Source organism: Heloderma suspectum, chromosome 15 (genome assembly GCF_057233095.1).
Source record: "Heloderma suspectum isolate Gila_16-S chromosome 15, 16-S_ref, whole genome shotgun sequence".
Classification (NCBI taxonomy): Eukaryota; Metazoa; Chordata; class Lepidosauria; order Squamata; family Helodermatidae; genus Heloderma; species Heloderma suspectum.
The window spans coordinates 19,371,063-19,391,821 of NC_139472.1; the positions used below are offsets into that span (position 1 = coordinate 19,371,063).

Here is a 20,759-nt window from a genome sequence, read left to right on the forward strand (position 1 = left end):
GGGTGTGTGACTCTATTTGTTCTACTTCTATGGGCACGGCCTTTCCTTTGCCTTGGCAACGCCCTTGCTGCTAGAACGGCCTACCGCGCATGCGTCAAAAGGCCGCGCCCCCTCCCTGAGCCGGCAGGGCGAAAGCGAGGACGCCGCGAGCATGCGTACTCGGGACCATCCGAGCCGGCCGTTGCTTTCCTCAGAAGCGGGAGTCCGCTTCTGCGCATGCGCTCAGAATAAACTACGAATAAAATAGCCAGGCGCGTCCGTCGATCCAAGCGTGCGTTGCCCCTGAACAAAACAGCCAAGAAATATCTTTTCTGGCGAGTTTCCTCCTAGACCTGAGAAGATGCTGCACGTAAAAATGAGGCGCTGCTCCTTTAACTGGGCGAAGGCGGGGCCATCTCTTGATGGACCCGCCCGGCGGCCAATAAGGGCCCGCGGCTCCCGGGCCGAGGGCGGCCCCGCCTCGGCGCGATGGCGCGCAAGGGGTTCAGAGTGCGCCGGCCGAGCGGCGAGCGGCGATACGGGGTGGCGGCGAGAGGCCTGGCGGAGCTGCTCTCCAAGGCCTGCGCTCTCCTGCAGGTGCGCGGGGCCGGCGGCGGGGGCCGCAGCGGGGCCGGCGCGAGCAGCGCCCCCTGCCGGCGCCGCGCGGGACTGCGGGCCCTGGGCAGGCCGCGCGCCGCGAGGAGCCCGCGCGGCGGGAGCGTCGGACTACGACTCCCACAATCCCTGGCGGCGCGATGGGCCGTGCTGCCCGGGGCTGGCGGGGGTCGTAGCACGAGTAAATAAGTTCTGGCGGGTGCTCAGCTGCCTGCTGCGCGGCCGGAATTTCCTGGCGGCCCGAAGCGCCACCCAGGGAGGAGGCTCGCCGCTGCGTCTCTGCAGGAGAGGCTGCCCTGGCCTTTATTAAGACCAGACCCCCCCCTCCAGAGGAGGGTCCCTGCTGTGTCTCTGCGGGAGTGGCCGCCCTGGCCTTTTTTAAGGCCAAAGCACCACCCAGAGAGGAGGTTCTCCGCTGTGCCTGTGCAAGAGTACTTGTCCTGGCCTTTATTAAGGCCAAAGCGCCACCCAGAGAGGAGGCTCCCCACTGTGTCTCTACAGGAGTGGCTGCCCTGGCCTTTATTAAGGCCAAAGCGCCACCCAGAGAGGAGGTTTCCCACTGTGTCTCTGCGGGAGTGGCCACCCTGGCCTTTATTAAGGCCAAAGCACCACCCAGAGAGGAGGTGCCCCTTTGTGTGTCTGCGGGAGTGGCTGCCCTGGCCTTTATTAAGGCCAAAGCACCACCCAGAGAGGAGGTTTGCCGCTGTGTCTGTGCAAGAGTAGCTGCCCCAGCCTTTATTGACCAAAGCGCCACCCAGAGAGGAGGTTCTCCGCTGTGCCTGTGCAAGAGTACCTGTCCTGGCCTTTATTAAGGCCAAAGTGCCACCCAGAGAGGAGGTTCCCCGCTGTGTCTCTGCGGGAGTGGCCGCCCTGGCCTTTATTAAGACCAAAGCACCACCCAGAGAGGAGGTTCCCTGCTGTGTCTCTGCGGGAGTGGCCGCCCTGGCCTTTATTAAGGCCAAAGCACCACCCAGAGAGGAGGCTCCCCGCTGTGTCTCTGCAGGAGTGGCTGCCCTGGCCTTTATTAAGGCCAAAGCACCACCCAGAGAGGAGGTTTGCCGCTGTGTCTGTGCAAGAGTAGCTGCCCCAGCCTTTATTGACCAAAGCGCCACCCAGAGAGGAGGTTCTCCGCTGTGCCTGTGCAAGAGTAGCTGTCCTGGCCTTTATTAAGGCCAAAGCGCCACCCAGAGAGGAGGCTCCCCGCTGTGCCTCTGCGGGAGTGGCCGCCCTGGCCTTTATTAAGGCCAAAGCGCCAGCCAGAGAGGAGGTTCCCCGCTGTGTCTCTGCGGGAGTGGCCGCCCTGGCCTTTATTAAGGCTGAAGCACCACCCAGAGAGGAGATTTGCAGCTGTGTCTGTGCAAGAGTGGGGCCGCGGTGGCTTCGTGGTTAAGACGCTGAACTGCAGACCGGAAGGTCGGCAGGACAGCAGTTCGAGACCCGAGTGCCGCGTGACGGAGTGAGCTCCCGTCTTCAGTCCCAGCTCCTGCCAACCTAGCAGTTTGAAAGCAAGAAATTGCAAGTAGATAAATAGGTACCGCCTCGGCGGGAAAGGTAACAGCGTTCCGTGCACTTCGGTGTTCAGTCATGCCGGCCACGTGACCACGGAAGCGTCTTCGGACAGCGCTGGCTCTTCGGCTTAGAAATGGGGATGGGCATCGCACCCTAGAGTCGGACACGACTGGGTGGGGACACCTTTACCTTAGCTGCCCCAGCCTTTATTAACCAAAGCACCACCCAGAGAGGAGGTTCTCTGCTGTGCCTGTGCAAAAGTAGCTGTCCTGGCCTTTATTAAGGCGAAAGCGCCACCCAGAGAGGAGGCTCCCCGCTGTGTCTCTGCAGGAGTGGCCGCCCTGGCCTTTGTAAAGGCCAAAGCGCCACCCAGAGAGGAGGCTCCCCACTGTGTCTCTGCAGGAGTGGCTGCCCTGGCTTTCATTAAGACCAATTAAAATGTCACCAAACTTTCCAACGTCCCCAGAACTTCCTCCCCTTCTCCTCCAGCATATGGCCTGCCTCCTCTGGAGCTCTTTGTGCTGTAAAGACCTTTTTCGGCATCTGTGCAGCTTATGTCAAAACGCTGCAATTCGGACTGTGGGGTTTGGGCCAGAGGCTCGCACCCGAAAATCTGGCTTGCGCCTCCCCAAACATAGTAGCAGAAGTCAGATCAGCTTGTCTGCTTTCATTTTCCCTCCAGCACGGCATCCACAGCCCACTCTCGTCTCTGTGGTGTGGCAGTACCTGGAGGCGAGTGTAATGTGGTTTCTTAATACAGGCAGTGTGCGGAGCTCCACTTCGTATAAAGCAGCATTCCACAGCCTGGTGCCTTCAAGATGTGTCGGACTGCAGCTCCCGTCATTCAAAGCCAGCACGGCAGACAGTCCGTCACATCTGGATGGCACCAGGTCAGGGAAGGATGGTATAAAGCATGGTGTGCAAACCTACTGCTAGCCTTAGGCTGTGTTCACACAACTGCCCCTGCCCACCCATGGTTTACTGCTACAAGACTCAACCATCCTGAGCAAAGCTTGCATGCCCCCCCCTTCCCCTCCCGTGTGGTCAGGAGGAGGATTTCTGCCAAGATTAGTTTTACTCTTAAAGATTCTTGGCTTAGCACTGTGTTCAAACTGGACATCCTGGTTTAAAGCGAACTCCGGTCGGTTACTAAACAAGCTGACATCAAACATGGTTTCAGAAGCCGGCTTGTTAAACTAACTGTTGTTTGTCTTAAACCAGGATTATCGATTGGAAAGTAACGCAGAGTCATGATTCTTTAAAAGTGAAGGGCAGAAGTTCTCCTCCTGGCCCTGCAGGATGACGGGAGGGCTGGGAGGAGCGCGGAAGCTGGACGTTTTGCCCAGACTTGTCGAGCCTTGTCCCCGTACCACTAAATCATGGTTTAGGGTTCCGTGTGAACCAGGTCTTCGTTTCTGAGGCTGCACTCCGACAGTCTCAGGGGCCAGAGGATCTAGAGTGAGCGCTGTGCTCATGCGCTCGCTTTCCCTTTTCCTCCTCTCTCCAACGGAAGTTAATTCACGACTTCCTGCATTAATCAGATCCAGTGTGCCAACGCATTCCATCTAGTGAGCCTGTGCTCCAAACCACAGGGGAAAGTGAGGGAAAGTGCAAACCACAGTTTGCCAGTTGGGGTGTAATGGCAAACTATGGTTTGATTAAAATGGGGAGCAAGGAGGAGCTTAGGAGAACGAGGGGCATCCGAGCCCAACGCTTGCTCACAATGCTTCAAACCAGGGATGGGGAACTTCTGGCCCACGGGCTAGATGAGGCTCGAGGAGAGGTTCCCCATCTGGCAAACCAACTTCTGGTGTTATCCATGATCAGTGCTGGGAGGTAAGAGGGTATTTAAAGGCACTTGAACTTGCATAGGGCTGAGCTGGTGGTTTTGCGAGCATGACAGCTGTTGCGCTGGGGCTTACTCCTGAGTAGGCGGGCCTAGACTTGAGCTGCGTTTTGTATGCTTGGTGGGAGAATGCCCCAATTACGAAGGACGACAGGGCCTTATCTTGTGTCCTCAGCCCGGCCTGTTGCTGGAATATGGCCCCCAAGTCTCTTCACAAATGCAGGCCCTGGGCCAAAAAAGGTTCCCCACCCCTGCTCCAAACCATGGTTCGGACAGTGATTGAAAAGCAGCGTAGGGACGCACAGACTTCGGAAGCTGCCTGATATGAATCAGTGGACTGGACCATCTAGCACAGTATTGCCCACACTGACTGGCCGGGTCTCTCCAGCAGAAGTCTTTCCCTGGGACCTGTGGACTGATCCTGGAAACGTTTGCATGCAAAGGACGTGCTCTACCACTGGGCTATGGCCCTTCCATGGCTCATCAATTCCGATGTCGCGCCAAGCCATACTTAAGCCAGTAACTGAGCTTTAGGAGAGGGGCTTCAACCTTTTAGAATGGGAAAGGTGGTTGGGGGGGAAGGGGAACCTGGAGGGCTACACTGGAATCACAGGAGGGCCGGATTTGGCCCACGGACCTGTGGTTCCCCACCCCTAATTTAGCATGATGTCTGAACAGAGCCACAGTGCTCTAGATTAAGTGGTCTCAGTGGGGCAGTTTGGTGGCTACCTTGCCTTGGGTCTCTGCCGACTCCCTGATTCTAGTCTTGGTTGCTAAAAGTCTGATGCTACGATACTGGAAGGATAAAAGCTCACCTCCAATAATGCAATGGATTGAAGACTTAACAATGCTAGCAACCTTTGGAAGAGCGGTATATAGGTGTAACTAGCAAATGGACTTATATTCGGATAGCTGGTCTGCTTTTACTGACGTTTATGTGTAACCTATTCTTTTTCTCTTTTTTTCTCCCTAGAATATTGTAATATTTGAACTGAGGATTTTAGAATATGTTGTTATAGTTTTAATTTTTTGGCTTTGTTACCTTTTTTGTTTTGTTTTGTTAAAATTCGGAATAAAAAATGGATTAAAATGTGCGACATCCCCAACAGCTTCCTTTCTCTGGCTCCCGGCTGTGTCTATATGAGGATGGCACGGAGGTGACGGAAGCTTATTTTTCGAAAATTCCAGATCATTCAGAGCTGATCTTGTTAGCCCCAGGAGAGGACTGGCACGGCTGTAAGTACGGCAGAGGGTCCTGTTTCTCCCATTACTTGAAAACGTTCACATTTCTCATGCGTGTGCAGATGTGTGTGAGCGCACACCCTCACAGGAAATGACGCAATATTGTTACCAGGACAATATTGCTGTTGGAATAGTGCACAAACTTTCAAGGTGCACATAAAACTCCTTGAAAAACAAAATTGGGGCTATTGCTAATTCTTCGCTCTGTGTAAAGGAAAGAAATAATAAATGTATGCAGGAAAAAATATAGGCACTTGAAAAAGACAAGTTATCTGAACACTAAATGAGTCCCCATTTTTAAACCCACATCTGTAAACCCACAGCTAGAAACCAGGTAGGTGATAATTTTTCATATAAGTTTAACTCAGCACATGAAATTAAGGCTTAGTTTCTTACCTTTCCATTCCTCATTCCCGCCTTTCGCAGTGCCTATTATGCCATCTCCTTTTCTACCTATAGCATCCAGTCCTTCCTCTCCTTAAGCCCTTGTGGCTTTTCTCTCTCTTTCTCTGCCTTCATCTCAGACCTACCCATCAGCTCTACGTATTGTTAAGAATTCTCTTCTATGAGCATTCCAGTATGGCAGTCAGATTATTTGTGAACATTCCACAGCATCACTGCAAATTAGCCAAGGAAAGGGCGGCTCACAGATGAGAAGTCGCTCTTTCTTATTTAGCACCAAGAAATGCTCAAGAGTTGCCAGATAGAACAAGTGGGTTGAATCCCAGATATTTTCTTTTGTTATTTTTTAAAAGGCAATTTACAGACAAAGGCTGCAATGCTGTACCCATTTACCTCCACTGAACTCAGTGGGACTTACTTCTGAGTAGACATACATAGGATTGTGCTTTAAATGTATGAAAAACACAAAGTTCAGACTTGGTATGAGACATTTTCTCATAATGGGAGTACCCTGTATTTCAGTGTTTACTTAATTCAACTTAAATACAGAAAAAAGCATCTTATTGAGACATTTCATTTATATATGAGAGCTAGTGTAGCACAGTAATTCAGAGACTGAACGAAGAATCAGGACATCCCCAGTTTGAATTTCATCTCTGCCATGATGGCTCATTGTGAACGTAGGCAAGCCTTCCTCTCAGCCTCAGTCCCTCTATCTGCAAAATGGGCATAATAATACTGACTTACATTACAGGGTTGTTTGTAAGGATTCCGACTAGATCGTGCACGTGAAGTGCTTTGAACGTGTGACAGTTAGATATTGTCATTAAAAGTAATCATTGTGACAATGAGGATAAGGAAGGCAACACTGAATAATTGCTGGTGTCCTTGGTCCCTCCTGCCCCCGCAACCCTGCAGATGTGAGTGAGATCCAGTGCTTTCTTCATGCATTTTCCAGCCAGACTGACGCCATTGTTCGTGCGGCTCGGGGTCTGCTCTCTGATGAGGAAGCCCCCAAGAGACGGAAACTGCTGGCAGACCTTATTCAGAATCTCAGTGAAAATATTTCTGCGGAAAGTAGAGAGGAAGATGAGACGTGGTTTGAAGGTGAGCCCTCTCCGGCTGCAGACACACCCCGGAGTTGTTTTTTGTATGCTCAGGTAGTTTGCTTGCCTTTCTCCTTTCCTTGACCCTTTGGAATTGAGGCTGTTGGTGCCTGGAGTGAAATGTAGCTCCAATTTTAACATGGGGGAGAAACCCAGAGACCCCCTCGTGTTCCAGGTTATCAAGGCTTTGGGAAAACCTCCATAAGGACTAGGAACTTGAAGAAGCTCAAATAGGAGCTTCTCCTCCTCCCAGATTTTGGAAGATTCTTCATCACTGCAGTCAACGGAAGGCTCTCCTTGAGACCTGCTGGGGCCAGAGGGCTACTGATCATCTGTCTGTCTCTCCTAGGGGTTGAAACCCGCTTCAAGACCAAGTCCAGTTACATGCGCTACAGCTGTGCGAGCAGGATCCGAGGTTACATGAAAGAGGTAACGCTTTCGATACAGCTGCTCAGTTCTAAGGGTTGGTGGCGCCGTGGGTTTCTTTAGGCCTCGTGTATCGGAGGCCTGAAGGACCTTCTGGTTTGGTTTCAGTCAGCTGTTCTGATCTAGCTATCATAAGAACATGAGAAGAGCCCTGCTGGATCAGGCCAAGGGTCCATCTAGTCCAGCAATCTGTTCGCACAGTGGCCAGCCAGCTGCCCACGGGAAACCCACAAGCTGACTGTTAGAGCAAGACAACAGTGGAACCCATGACCTGGGGAGGCGGTGGGCTCCCCCACGCTGGAGGCATTCATGTCGAGGCTGGACCACCACCTGCCAGGGATGCTCTGACTTGGATTCCTGCACTCGATGGCCTTGTAGGCCCCTTCCAACCCTACTATTCTGTGATTCTATGAAGCAGGACACGAGCGCAACAGCCCCCTCCCACCCATGTTCCCCAGCAACTGGTGCCCGTAGGCTCACTGCCTCTGGTACTGGAGGTAGCACAGAGCCATCAGGACTAGTAATCCATCCATCTTTCCTCCAAGGAGCTCAAAGCCATGCCCACGGTCCCTCCCCACCACCCATTTTTATCCTCACAACAGGCCTACAAGGTGGTTTTGACTGAGCGAGAGTGACAGCCAGCCACCGAGCTGTATGGCTGAGCGGGGACCCGAAGCTGGGTCTCCCCAATCGTGCTCCAGCACTCTAGCCATGACACCACACACGCTCCTCGCAGCCAGAGGACACACTAGGCCTGTTTTCCTTGGCCTGGTTCCTTCCAGATGTGTTGGACTGCAGCTCCTATCATTCCCAGCCAGCAATGGCTATGTTCGTTGGGAATGATGGGAGTTGGAATCCAATATACCTGGACAGCACCAGGTTGCTGAAGGCTGCACTAGGCGGTATAGAAACCTCCCCCTCCCCTCCCCTCCCCCGGGCTGGTTCACCAGCAGCACCTTTTCCAGAAGAGGAATGGCCCCCCAGGGCAAGTGGTGCCACCCCCAGTCCCTGCAGCTGTTTCTGCCAAGTTTGCGCAGCTGGGGAAGGAGCGGAACCCCCCTCCAGTGGGTGGGTGGACTTGTTGCCTGGTTTGGGTATTTGGCACTAGCCCCTGGGGTGAGGCCAGGAGGCAACAGTGCGGAGGATGCCCTGCTGGTTTTAGGACTTCATTGCCGGCCTCCAGTCAGTCTCCGGGCCCACTTCAAAGTGCTGGCTTTAACATTGACAGCCCTTAAGGCTCGGGACCTGTGGAGGACTGCCTGCTCCCCTGTGAACCTGCCTGCACGTCACGATCTTCCTCGAGAGTTTCTCTTCCAGAATATCTTACCATCTGGAATATGGCAGAGGCTTCTCAGGGACAGGGCCTTGTTGGTGGTGGTACCACAGCCGTGGAACAACCTCCTCGGAGAGGTTAATAAATTAGCATGAGCTTTTGTGGGACGCAACCCACTTCATCAGGTGCTGTAAGTGGAACTGGAGGCTGTGAGTCTGAAAAGACAGTGAAACCGGGAGATCTGCAGGAAGCCTTCCATTCTCATCAGCAACAGTTGCAAAACGCAAGGTGCGCTAAGAGTCTTTGTAGTGTGCATAGAAACCATAGTCCCTATTGAGTCCCTGATTAACACAATCAAATTCCGTTATCATCTCTCGTTCTGCAATCTCATGTTCCACGCAAGCCCCTGATTTCAGTTTCTTTAGAACTGCTGCTGCCATACCAGCAGGTCCGTGATAGTATATCCCGGGAGGTTAAAGCGCTCACTGACAGGTTTATTGGTGTTCTTGTGCTTGATGTCTGATTTGTGCCCATTTAATCTTTGTTTTAAAGATAGTCCTGTTTGGCTGATGTAAGTGGCTTTTGGGCACTTGATGCAAGAGCTCAAATAAACAGCATTTGATGATGTGCACGTTTATTTGCCCTTGCTTGTGCTGGATAGCCCCATTGGGTCCACTTGCATTATTAAACACCAGAGATAACCCATGAACGCTCATGCTAATGTATTAAACTCTTTGGACAACTAAAACAGTTGCCCTATATTTGTGCTACACTTAACCCTTGAATTTGTAAGCAGAAGGCAAATACAGTTATACTATAATATTACTCCCCCGAGAGGTTTATTCACCTCCCTCCTTCCTGATGTTATGAAGCTTGGCTAAGGTAGTTCTTTTTCAGTGAGGCGTTTGGGTTTCTGATTTCTTGTTCAAGGGAAATACCTTGTTCTCCTGTTTGACTTTACCGCTTCTTTGATTTATCGTGTTGTGTTTTGATTATGGTTTTGATTGGTATTTAATCCTCCCATGAATCTCTAAATGCCAGCTTGCAGACCCATTAGGACAGCTTTCCTAGTGCAGACCCAGCACTGCCAATAATCAGGAATACTTGGAGTTGTAGTCCAAAACATTTGGAGGGCATCAGATTGGCGAAGGGAGCGTGGGGCAGAAACCTCCAGATAAATAAATACTCGGTTCCTGTTTTTGTTTCTCCCAAAGGTTGGCAGCTACGCTTCTGCCATCCACCCTTCTGTCCAAGCGAAATTTAAACGGATTGTGGAAAAGATGCTGGAGCAGTTGAAGTTGGAGAGGTACCATGGCTGTTATTTCGACAGGAGCGAGGGCGACCAGGCCTGCCTTTGCACGCCAGAGGGCTGGTTCTCTTGTCAAGTAAGTTTTAAACTGGTTCCGGGAAAAACAAAGCTTGATGCGTTGTGTGGGGCCATCTTCAAACAGAGTTCTTACAGATACAGTGTCCCCAAATAAGAGAAACCAAACCTCAGTCACCTTCAGCCAGTACTTTTGACTTCTGGGCCAGCTGCGCAAACTTTTATGAAGTCAGCAGACGCAGGCATGTGCTGTGCTCTGGGTAGCTCATAGAATCCTAGAGTTGGAAGGGCCCTCAGAGATCATCTAGTCTTACCCCCTGCTCAATGTGGGCTCTGCACTGCAGGCTGCAACTACAGCATCTCTGACAGTCGGCTGTCCGGCCTCTGCTCAAATGCCTCCAGCGAAGGAGAACCTGCCACCTCTCGAGGGAGTCTGTTCCACTGCTGAACAGCCCTCCCTGTTAGGAAGTTTCCCCTATTGTTTAGCTGGAATCTGCTTCCCTGTGATTTCCACCCCTTGGTTCTAGTCCTGCCCTCGGGAGCAACAGTGAACACGTTTGCTCCATCTTACAGCCTTTTAGATATTTGATGACAGCTGTCTTGTCTCCCCGAATCTTCTCTTCTCTAGGCAAAACATGCCCAGCTCTTTCGACTGTTCCTTGTAAGACTGGGTTTCCAGACCCTTCACCATCCTGGGCACCCTTCTTTGGACCCAGTCTGGTTTGTAGGCGTCCTTAAAATGTGGCACCCAGAACTGGACATAGGACTCCAAATGCGGCCTGTGTGATGCAGAACAGAACTATTTCTTCCTGTGATCAGGACACTCTGCTTCAGTTAATGCAGCTCAAGGCTGTATTCACTTTTTTAGCTGCCGCATCACACTGCTGGCTCATGTTCAGCTTGAGATCCACTAGGGGCGCGATCCTATGCATGTTCAGGCAGAAAAAAGTCCCACAACTCCCAGCATTCCCCAGCCAGCAGGTTGAAGATCCCTAGGTCCTTTTCATGTGCACTGCTGCCAAGCCAGGTTCCCTCCCATCCTATACTTGTGTCTTTGCACCTAAATGCAAGATGTTACATTCCTTTCTCCTGACTTTCACCTTGTTGGTTTCAGCCCAGTGTTCCAGCCAGCCTAGCTCCTCTTGCCTCTTGATCCTGTCTTCATAGAATCATAGAATCATAGGGTTAGAAGGGGCCTACAAGACCCTCGAGTCCAACCCCCTGCTCAATGCAGGAAGCCCGATTCCCAGGGAGTCTCCCATCCAAGTACCAACCAGGGCTGACCCTGCTTAGCTTCCGAGATCAGACAAGATCGGGTGCATCCAGCCCTTTGCTCGTCGTCATAGAATCATAGGGTGGGAAGGGGACTACAAGACCCTCGAGTCCAACCCCTGCTCAGTGCAGGAAGCCCGATTCCCAGGCGGTCTCCCATCCAAGTACCAACTAGAGCTGACCCTGCTTAGCTTCTGAGATCAAACGAATCCATCCCTTTGCTCCCTTACTACGGTGTGGGCTGTCCCTCCCAACTCTGTGCCACACGCTGATAAGGGCTCAGGTTGTCGGGTGCGGGCCTAGTGTGCCGTTTCATAACCACAGCCACATCAGTTGGGGGTCAGGCCTGAAAGTCTGGGGGCGGGGGGTGGAGTGAGCTCTCAGGTCAAAGGCACGTCCAGGTCAGGGACAGCTAAAGTTTCAGGAGCCGCAGCCGAAGAGATCAGAAAGGCCATTAGCCGATATCGGAATCCCCTGCGGGCAGGAGGCCACGCTCCAAAGGCAGCAGCGTAGGATCCCAGCCTGGCAGGATCCTCTCGCAGCCAGGCTACGTTGCTCCGGCTGAAGTCCCCAGCCTCTGTCGGTGAGGGGCGGTCAGCTGGTAGAGGGCGGAGTTGCATTCCGGGGCTTGTATTGCAGCCAAGGGTGCGCCCTTAAGATGCAGCTCTGTCTGCAAGGCCCTTGGCAGAAACGCCTCTTTGGTGGTGGAGTTGCTGAGGTGCCAGACTTGGGCTGCGGGGGGGCCCTGTTCGGGACACTCCGCCCCCTCCTGTTGCAGGGCCTGCTGGGCGTTTGTGCTCCCTTCACAGCCAGAGGAAAGCTTTTGCTCTTAGCTCTGCTCCTGCCTGCAATCCATCAGGCTCCTCCCCTTGACCAGACTCAGGCTCCGCCCCTCCCCATCAGGGGTCTGTCATTTTCCCCTGATGTGCTAGCTTTCTCTTTGCAGGGATTTTCTTTTATGCAAGGGAGGCTGTTTCCTTCTTTTTCAATGTTCTTCCTCCACCTGCAAGCTAGTCCCTTCTAGACTGCACCGTTTGAGACTGTGGGCCTGTCGTGTTTTTAAAAAATATATTTATTTATTCAAAATAAATATATCCCCCTGCCCCCACTTTTGGTATGGTGACAGGCCCCCAAGGTGGCTGACCCAGAAATGAGAGAGAATATATACTAGCATGTAATACGTTGGTGGTGACTTATAAAAAGTCTGAGGGGTGTGTAATAGAAATGTCCACTCCCCAGGCCTTAAGATCAGCCTTCCCTGAACTGGTGCTCACCAAATGTTTTGGACTTCAACTCCCATCAGCCTCAGCCAGCATGGCCAATGCTGGGAGTTGTGGTCCAAAACATTTGGAGAGCTTCAGGCTGGGAAAAGCTGCCTTAGCTGCTGCTGTTTCAACTATTGTCCCTTGAAGGTCCCGTGGAGACTATAGGGAAGAATAGTCGCGTCATGCACCACACATAAACAAAACTCCCTACAGCTGGAAATCTAGCACATCAAGAAGGCAGATTTCAGTGCAGCCTTCTTCCTGATTAGGTACTTTATTGCATGCAAGGAGATTTTTTTTTAAACGAAAAGTGGGAGACTGTAGAAAAATATAACAAATATAACACAGGCACCAGTCAAGTCTGTGTATTCCCAAGCCTCGTGGGCTTTCAGCGTTGGTTGCTTGGTATTGTATCTCCACAGGGTCCTTTTGACGCTGATGATTGCCCTGGCAGACACTCCATCAATCCCTACGGGAACAAAGAAAGCCGGATCCTTTTCAGCACTTGGAACCTCGATCACGTGTATGTAGAGGGCCAAGATCGGTTGGATCGTACTCATCACCGTTTGGCACGAGCAAACGGCTTCTTTTTTTTTCTTGGAGCAAAGGTGGCCAACCTCCAGATGTCTGGAGGCCAGTTTTATTCCTCGGAAACCTGCAGCGAGCTGTGTGGTCTGGGGGGCGCCCTAAAAACAAGACAAAAAGCTCTCAAATTGTTTGCAAGCTAAATGCGACCCTTTTGGCTTTCCACAGTGGCTATGGAGTGCGAAAAGAGCCAAATTTAGCTTGCGAAGAAGGGAAATTTAGCCATCGGGCATCATAGTGTAGCCACTACAGACACCATTGGGATTTTTAAAATGCGGGGGGGAGACCCACGGGCAGTGCAAGTGGGTCTTGCCTATCCCTGTCTTAGAGGGAACCTGATGATGCCAAGGGATGGAGGAATCTGGCTGGGGGGTAGAGCTCAGCAAGTTTTTGCCAGCTCGGTCCCCCCGATTCTGGCTCGTGGATCCTCGGACTTGCCCGACTCGACGCACACCAAGTCGGGCAAGCGTGCAGTTTTCTGCTTTTTAAAATGTGTGCAAATTGCGATTCGCGCAAAATCGCGGGCATAAATATTAATGGAACTCGTGATTTGCACAAGATTGCGGCCATAAATAGTGCAGTGTGTGCAAAATTGCAAGCGTAAATGGTCATTTACACCTTATAGCGGCATTTTGTGCAAATCGTGATTTCCGTAAATATACTTGCGATTTTGTGCAAGTTGCAGCTCGTGGGTTTAAAAAAAAGGCTGGAAAGTTCCTGAGTTTCGTGATCTGACCCGCCGCTCAGCTTGCAAATGCTTGGCAGCTCAGGGGCGCTGTGGGGATCTGTCGAGCCAGAAGTGGACAGGATTTCCCTGCAACAGCCATCCCTAATGATGCCTGCCTCCGAAGATGCAGAATGCCTTAAAAACCGCCTTCCTCCTTCCCTCAGAACACGAATAAAAAGAACTAACCTCTAATCTTGTGCAGCAACGTCTGAGTGTGAATAGGAAGCCAAAACAATCCAGTGGGGTAGATGAACTTCCCAGTGAGCGAAAGCTACAGAAATTGTTAAAATATGGAAGGGTGTACAGAAAGTAGAGAGGGAGAGAGACGTATTTTTTCCTCTTCCCTAACATGTATTTAAAGTTTTTTTTTTTTTTTTAATCCCCTTGCTTAGCTGGAAAAGGTCCTGGAAGCTCCTTGCAAATCAGTCACCCAAGCAAGGCAGTCCTTTCCCGCAGGCTTACAATCTGCAAAGACACGACACACAAGGAAAAAAGGATGGGGAGGGAGGAGGGAAAAAAAAAGTAGACTGCCAGCAGGCTGGTGGAATAGCTCCGCTTCCCCTCTCATCTCCCGGGGGAGCGGGGGGCAGGGCAGGCCAACTAGAGCAGGCCCGGGCTTCTTGGTCTGCTCCTGTCTCCCTCACTCCCCCTTCTTTCCCTCAGGGCAATTGATGGCAGTTAGCCCTGTGGGGTGGGGTGTGTGTGCAGTGCAGTTGGAGCTGGCCCTGACGTTTTCTTTAATAGAAGAACTCGGTGTCACCCTATGATGTGTTCCCCCCCACAACGCAAGCAGTGTATAATTAATGTAGGGTGCAATCCTGTGCATGTTTAGACAGGAAAAAAGTCCTACACCTCCCAGCATCCTCCGGCCAGCATGGCTAGTTGGGGCAAGCTGGGAGTTGTAGGGCTTTTTTTCTGTCGAAACATACATAAGTTTGGGCCCTTAAGGAACTTTCTGCTATGAGACTTGGTAACGGCCAAGGGCTTTAAAAGGGAGTAAGATTCAGGGAAGGGAGTTCAATGGCTACTAGTCACAAAGTTCGAAAGCTATCTACCTCTGAATACCAGTTTTTGTCCCAGCAGGGTTCTTATATTCTTAAACCAATAGCTGTAGCAACAGATGGGTTATTTTATCCCTAAGAGAGACTCTCAGATGGATTAGTCTACAGGCGGGCAGTTCTGTGACCCATTTAACATGATGTGGAGTTGTGCGTACTTTAGTTTGTATTATCAATTTGCCTCTGCTAGTTTTGGGAAGGAGGGGAACAGCTATGCCTCTTGATCTCTGGAAATCCCACCAACCTCTCCTTTGCCACCAGGAATATAGGCATTAGACATACATTTTAAAGCCTACCTTTTGAAGCCATGAGGGCTAGAAACTTGCTTTTAAAAAATCCACATGAAGCCTGATATTCACAGGATGTTGATTTTTGCTTTTCTTCCTAGCCTTGCAGGGAATGTGCATTGCCTTGGTCTCTGGGAAATATTTATTATTATTTATTTTATTTAAAACATTTGCACCCTGCCCTATATCATTAAGATCTTGGCACCGTACAGATAAAATAAATTTAAACAGTATAAAACAGTAAATAATTTAAACAGCTAAAAGCATATTAAACCATTAAACAAGCTAATACCAGTTTAAAAAAATCAATCAAAACAACAATTGTTTTTGTATACCCAAATTCCAAAAGGCCTAAAACGTTGACGTCCCTTTTCTGTTTCAGCATTGAGAAGAAACGGACGGTCCTCCCAACTTTAGCAGAAGCCATTAAGGGCTGCGACGGCAGGGAGGTGCACTGGGAGTATTTCTACCGCTTATTGTTCACCGTAGATAATTTGAAACTAGTCCACATTGCATGCCACAAGAAAGCCACCCACAAACTCAGCTGTGACAAAAGGAAGATCTACCGAAAACAAAAACAGATCCGCAGGCTCCGAAAGTAATGCCTCTTGGAAGCCATTTGCAAAGTGACCGGTTTCGAAGGCTGGGGACTGACTTGATGGGTGCTGAAGAACTCTTATACATGGTTGTTTGGGCCAGGAGGGGAGATATCCTGATATGTTCTTGTCCCTTTACTCTACCAAAGGGGTAAAGTGGGGTACCGCAGGGCTCAGTCCTGGGCCCAGTGCTCTTCAACATTGTTATGAATGACTTGGAGGAGGAGGTGCAGGGAATGCTGATCAGATTTGCAGATGACACCAAATTGGGCGGGGTAGCTGATACTTTGGAAGACAGAAACAAAATTCAAAGTGATCTGGATAGACTGGCGCGCTGGGCAGAAGACAACAGAATGACATTTAATAGGGATCAGTGCCAAGTTCTGCACCTAGGAAAAAGAAACCAAATGCACAGTTACAAGATGGGGGATATGTGGCTCAACCACACGACAAGCGAGAAGGATTGCACTGTTGTAGATCACAAGCTGAATATGAGCCAACAGTGTGATTGGGCTGCAAAAAAGGCAAATGCTCTTTTGGGCTGCATTCATAGAAGCATAGCTTCCAAATCCTGCGAAGTACTAGTTCCCCTCTACTCAGCACTGGTTGGGCCTCATCTGGAGTACTGTGTCCAGTTCTGGGCACCACACTTGAAGAAGGATGCAGACAAGCTGGAGAGGGTTCAGAGGAGGGCAACAAAGATGATCAGGGGACTGGAAACAAAGCCCTGCGAGGAGAGACTGAAAGAACTGGGCATGTTTAGCCTTGAGAAGAGAAGACTGAGGGGTGATAGGATAGCGCTCTTCAAGTCCTTGAAAGGTTGTCCCAGAGAGGAAGGCCAGGACCTCTTCTCAATCCTCCCAGAGTGCAGGACACAGAATAATGGGCTCAAGTGACAGGAAGCCAGATTCCGGCTGAACATCAGGAAATACTTCCTGACTGTTAGAGCAAGATGACAGTGGAACCCATTACCTGGGGCGGTGGTGGGCTCTCCCACACTGGAGGCTGGACACCCATCTGTCGGGGATGCTCTCACTTGGATTCCTGCCTAGAGCAGGGGGTTGGACTTGATGGTCTTATAGGCCCCTTCCAACCCCACTATTCTATGATTCTATTAGCTTCCTCCAGCTTCTTGCACCAGTTCCACCTGCCTGTCTCCATCTAGGGGGGCAATATGTTTGAAATCCAAAGTTGGCAGCCCTGTGAGTGCCTACTGGCTAACACCTGTGCCATCACCCATGTGGCAGATAATGTATTCCCCAAGTGCTCTTTCAGTGTTAAAATTTTTATACTTGTATGTTGCAATCAGTACATTACTCTTTATGTCGTGGATGGAGTGAGACCTTGTCCCCCCTTGGAGAATTCCAAAGCAACGAGAGAGACTTGTACTCTCTCTTACCTCTTGCAAAGCCTGGTACGACCCAGCCCTTCTTCCGAGTGCTTTGTGAAAGCCACAGGTGTGTTGCACCTGACACAACGAAAGATGCCTCCCGCCGATTTCAGTGCGATGTTTCCAGAACGTTCGGGTGGTGGGTCGGAGATCTCTCTGCTGGGTGACCAGGGGAGAGGCAGAGGGCGGGGCGGGAGGTTGCTACCGAGTCAACAGGCCCGCAAAAGAGGAGCCATTGCTCAGTGGCAGGACCCATGCTTTGCGAGCAAGTTTTAGGTGTGGTTGTTACCTCCTCTCCCCAAATAAGCTTGCCCTTGAGGCTCTGTGTACCTTTTGGTTTTTAAGTAGGGAGAGACCATCATGAATATTTGATTACAGAAAACTCAGAGCTATCCTTTTTAGAAGTATATCCAAGGCACTCTTGGAGGATACTGATTATCTAGACCCATTTCAATTTGGGTTTCGTCCTGGTTATGGGACTGAATCAGCCTTGGTCGCCCTGATGGATGATCTTTATCGAGAGAGAGACGGGGAGTGAAATTCTGCTTGATCTCTCATTGGCTTTTGACACCATCGACCATGGTATCCTCCTGGATTGACTCCGTGGGATGGGTATTGGAGGCACTGTGCTACAGTGGTTCCAGTCCTACCTACGGGGCCGATTTCAGGGAGTAACATTGGCTTTTCTTTGCCCCCTTGGCAATTGAGCTATGGGGTTCCGGAGGGGATCATCTTGCCTCCAATGTTATTTAACATCTATATGAAACTGCAGGGAGCTGTCATTAGGGGATTTGGAGCCAAGTGCCATCAGTATGCTGATGACATGCCGCTCTGTCTTCCTGTGACATCTGAAGCGGGAGAGACAGTGTAAATCCTGGATCAGTGCCTTAACTCATTAATGGGCTGGATGAGGGCCAATAAACTGAAGCTGAATCCTGGCATGACAGAAACCCTGTGGGTGAGTGGTTCCCGAGTCTGGGAGATAGGCGCATTGCCTGTTCTGGATGGGGTCGCACTCCTTCTGAAATATCAGGTTCGTAGCTTGGGGGTATCCCTAGTTCCATCATTGTCGCCGGAGGCCCAACTGGCCACTGTGGCTCGGAGTGCCTTTTACCTGCTTCGGCTGGTTCGCCAGCTACAGCCCCTCCTGGACAAGGACAGCTTAGCCACAGTGGTACAAGCATTAGTAACCTCAAGACTGGATTACTGCAGTGCGCTCCATGTGGGGCTGCCCTTGAGGCTGGTCCGGAAGCTGGAGCTAGTGCAGAATGTAGCTCAGGTGTTGTAGGGAGCTGCCCCTTTCCAGCATGCAACTGCTTTGCTGAGGGAACTGCACTGGCTGCCTATTCCCTACTGGGCCAGGTTGAAGGTTTTAGTACATGCGTACAACGCCGTAAACAACTCGGGACCAGGATACCTGAGAGGGCGCCTTCTCCCTTTCCAACCTGCCTGGTCACTGAGGTCATCGGAGGGCTTGCTCCTGGTGGTTCCGCATGGACCTGTGGCCCGATTGGGGTCCACCAGGAAAAGAGCCTTCAGCGTGGTGGCCCCCTTTGGAACTCCCTGCCCCTGGAGGTCAGGCAGGCACCAACACTGTGTTGTTTCTGGAGCCCCCCGCAAACAGCACTCTTCCAGGAGGCATTCCTTAATTGACCAGTCATGGTCTTTATTGGCATTGTTTATAGGAAGTGTAGTTTTAATATGGTGTTTTAATCTTTTTATGCTCTTACCGTTTTATCTTTTGTGTTCACTGCTCTGAAAGTTGTTCTAGATATGGAGCGGTATATAAATATTGTAAAAAAATATTTTTGTGTGTGATGGGGGGGTGAGATCAGTAGCTTCAGCTATTGGGCGGTATAGAAATGAAGTAAGTAAATAAAATAAATCAGTAAAATTCTCAGGATCTAAAAATCAGTTTTGTAGTTGGATATGCAATGCAGTAGCATTTCAGTGTTGACATAAAGTATCTGGTGCTTTTATGTATACCACTCAAACGACACGTACTGTCCCATCATGGTCCTCTGCGCCATTTACTCAGAAGTAAGTCGCAATGAGCTCAAGGGGATTAAGAAGTATGCCCGGCTTTTGTGCTGTTTCTCTTGCTCTTTAGCTTGCCTGCTGGGCAAATAAAACGAAACAGTTCTTACAACAGTCTGGTCCTCAGGGAATAAAGCAGTTTTGTATTTTATTAAAAATAAAAAATGAAAGGTTTCTCTAATCTCTGGGGATGTCTGGGTCTTTGCTTGGGAAGGGAGATGGCAATACGCAAAGTAGTACAAATGTTAATAGTAATGGAAAACTGAACACTTGATTGTAGAAAACGCTTTCCTGCCCTGAGCTCTGAAACAGAATCCAGCCTCCCCCACCCGCTCCAATTCATAAGGTGGAGTAGCAGCTCCCAAACTGTGGCCCAGGCTGTGGCAGTGAAATCAACCACTAAAAGGTCCTGTGAGCCTCAAACATCTCATCAGCGTGGGGTTCATTGGTTGCTAGCCATGCAAATAGGTCTGAGAGGAAGATGGGGAAAGAAGAGGAAGAAGAGAGCCAGTGTAGTGTAGTGGTGAGAGTGACGGACTGGGAACCGGGAGATCCGGGTTCTAGTCCCCACTTGGTCATGGAAGCTCACTGGGTGACTTTGGGCCAGTCACAGACTCTCAGCCCAACCTACCTCGCAGGGTTGTTGTTGTGAGGATAAAATGGAGAGGATAATGTAAGCCGCCTTGGGTTCCTTGCAAAAGGAAAAAAGGTGGGATATAAATGCAATAAATAAATAAATGGGGGTTGATGCAATGGCTGCTGATGTCACAGAGGCAACTAGTTTAAAGCAGGGATGGGGAGGATGGAGTGGCGTCAATGGAGGCTTTTTAAAAGCCTACTTCTGGGGTGGGTGAGTGTACTGGTGAGAGTGCTGGACTGGGAGCTTGAGAGATTTCAGGATGAGGGTTGCTGCTGGGGAGGGATAACCCTGATAGTTGGCCATGCTGGCTGGGGCAGCTGGGTGGTGGAGTCCAACATCATCTTGAGGGCCACAAATTCCCACCCCTGCCTAAAAAGCGTCTGATCTGCAACGTTGTGGCTCCCAGAGCAGAAGGTACATAAAACTGCACTCCGCTCGTGCCCTGTAATGCAGGGTTTCTCAAACCTATCCTCAGTCTTCCACCCACAGAGTGCAGTGATCTTCACGCTGCTACTATATGTAAGGACCTGTACATTGAGGGGAAAACAGATCAGTGCTGTTTGGTTGGATGGGTTCCTGCTGTCCACACAGAAGAGGAATCGAGAGATGGCCACCCCCTGGGCTCACCTGCTTCAGGTCGTTATTGGCTACTGCCCATGACATAGAATCGTAGGGTTGGAAGGGGCCTACAAGACCGTCGAGTCCAACCCCCTGCTCAATGCAGGAATCCAAGTCAGAGCATCCCCGACAGGTGGCTCTTGGTTGCCCTCCTCTGAACCCTCTCCAGTCTGTCTGCATCCTTCTTCAAGTGTGGTGCCCAGAACTGGACACAGTACTCCAGATGAGGCCTAACCAGAGAGCCAGTGTACTGGTGAGAGTGCTGGACTGGGAGCCAGGAGATCCGGGTTCTAGTCCCCACTCAGCCATGGAAGCTGACTGGGTGACTTTGAGCCAGTCACAGACTCTCAGTCCAACCTACGTCACAGGGTTGTTGTTAGGATAAAATGAAGAGGAGAATGTACGCTGCCTTGGGTTCCTTGCAAGAGGAAAAAAAGGTGTAATGTAAATGCAATAAATTAATAATAAATAACCAGTGCTGAGTAGAGGGGAACTAGTACTTCCCGGGATTTGGAAGCTATGCTTCTTTGAATGCAGCCCAAAAGAGCATTTGCCTTTTTTG

General features: G+C 50.6%; 1 protein-coding gene across 1 annotated transcript; it reads left to right on the plus strand.

The window, feature by feature from the left end:
* The first annotated feature begins 405 nt into the window (after positions 1–405).
* Positions 406–19,120, plus strand: DFFB (DNA fragmentation factor subunit beta). Its single transcript, XM_084822167.1, has 7 exons — positions 406–576; positions 5,059–5,185; positions 6,512–6,700; positions 7,049–7,128; positions 9,613–9,783; positions 12,682–12,782; positions 15,299–19,120. The coding sequence occupies exons 1-7, from the start codon at positions 469–471 to the stop codon at positions 15,516–15,518; spliced, it is 996 nt and encodes a 331-aa protein (XP_084678293.1). The 5' UTR covers positions 406–468; the 3' UTR covers positions 15,519–19,120.
* Positions 19,121–20,759: the final 1,639 nt, after the last annotated feature.

Bases quoted from the DNA above. Each gene is read 5' to 3' on its own strand.
- DFFB (XM_084822167.1), top strand. From the start codon at position 469: ATGGCGCGCAAGGGGTTCAGAGTGCGCCGGCCGAGCGGCGAGCGGCGA. The intron at 9,784-12,681 runs GTAAGTTTTAAA...GTATCTCCACAG, and splicing joins AGGGCTGGTTCTCTTGTCAA to GGTCCTTTTGACGCTGATGA. The intron at 12,783-15,298 runs GTATGTAGAGGG...TTTCTGTTTCAG, and splicing joins ACTTGGAACCTCGATCACGT to CATTGAGAAGAAACGGACGG.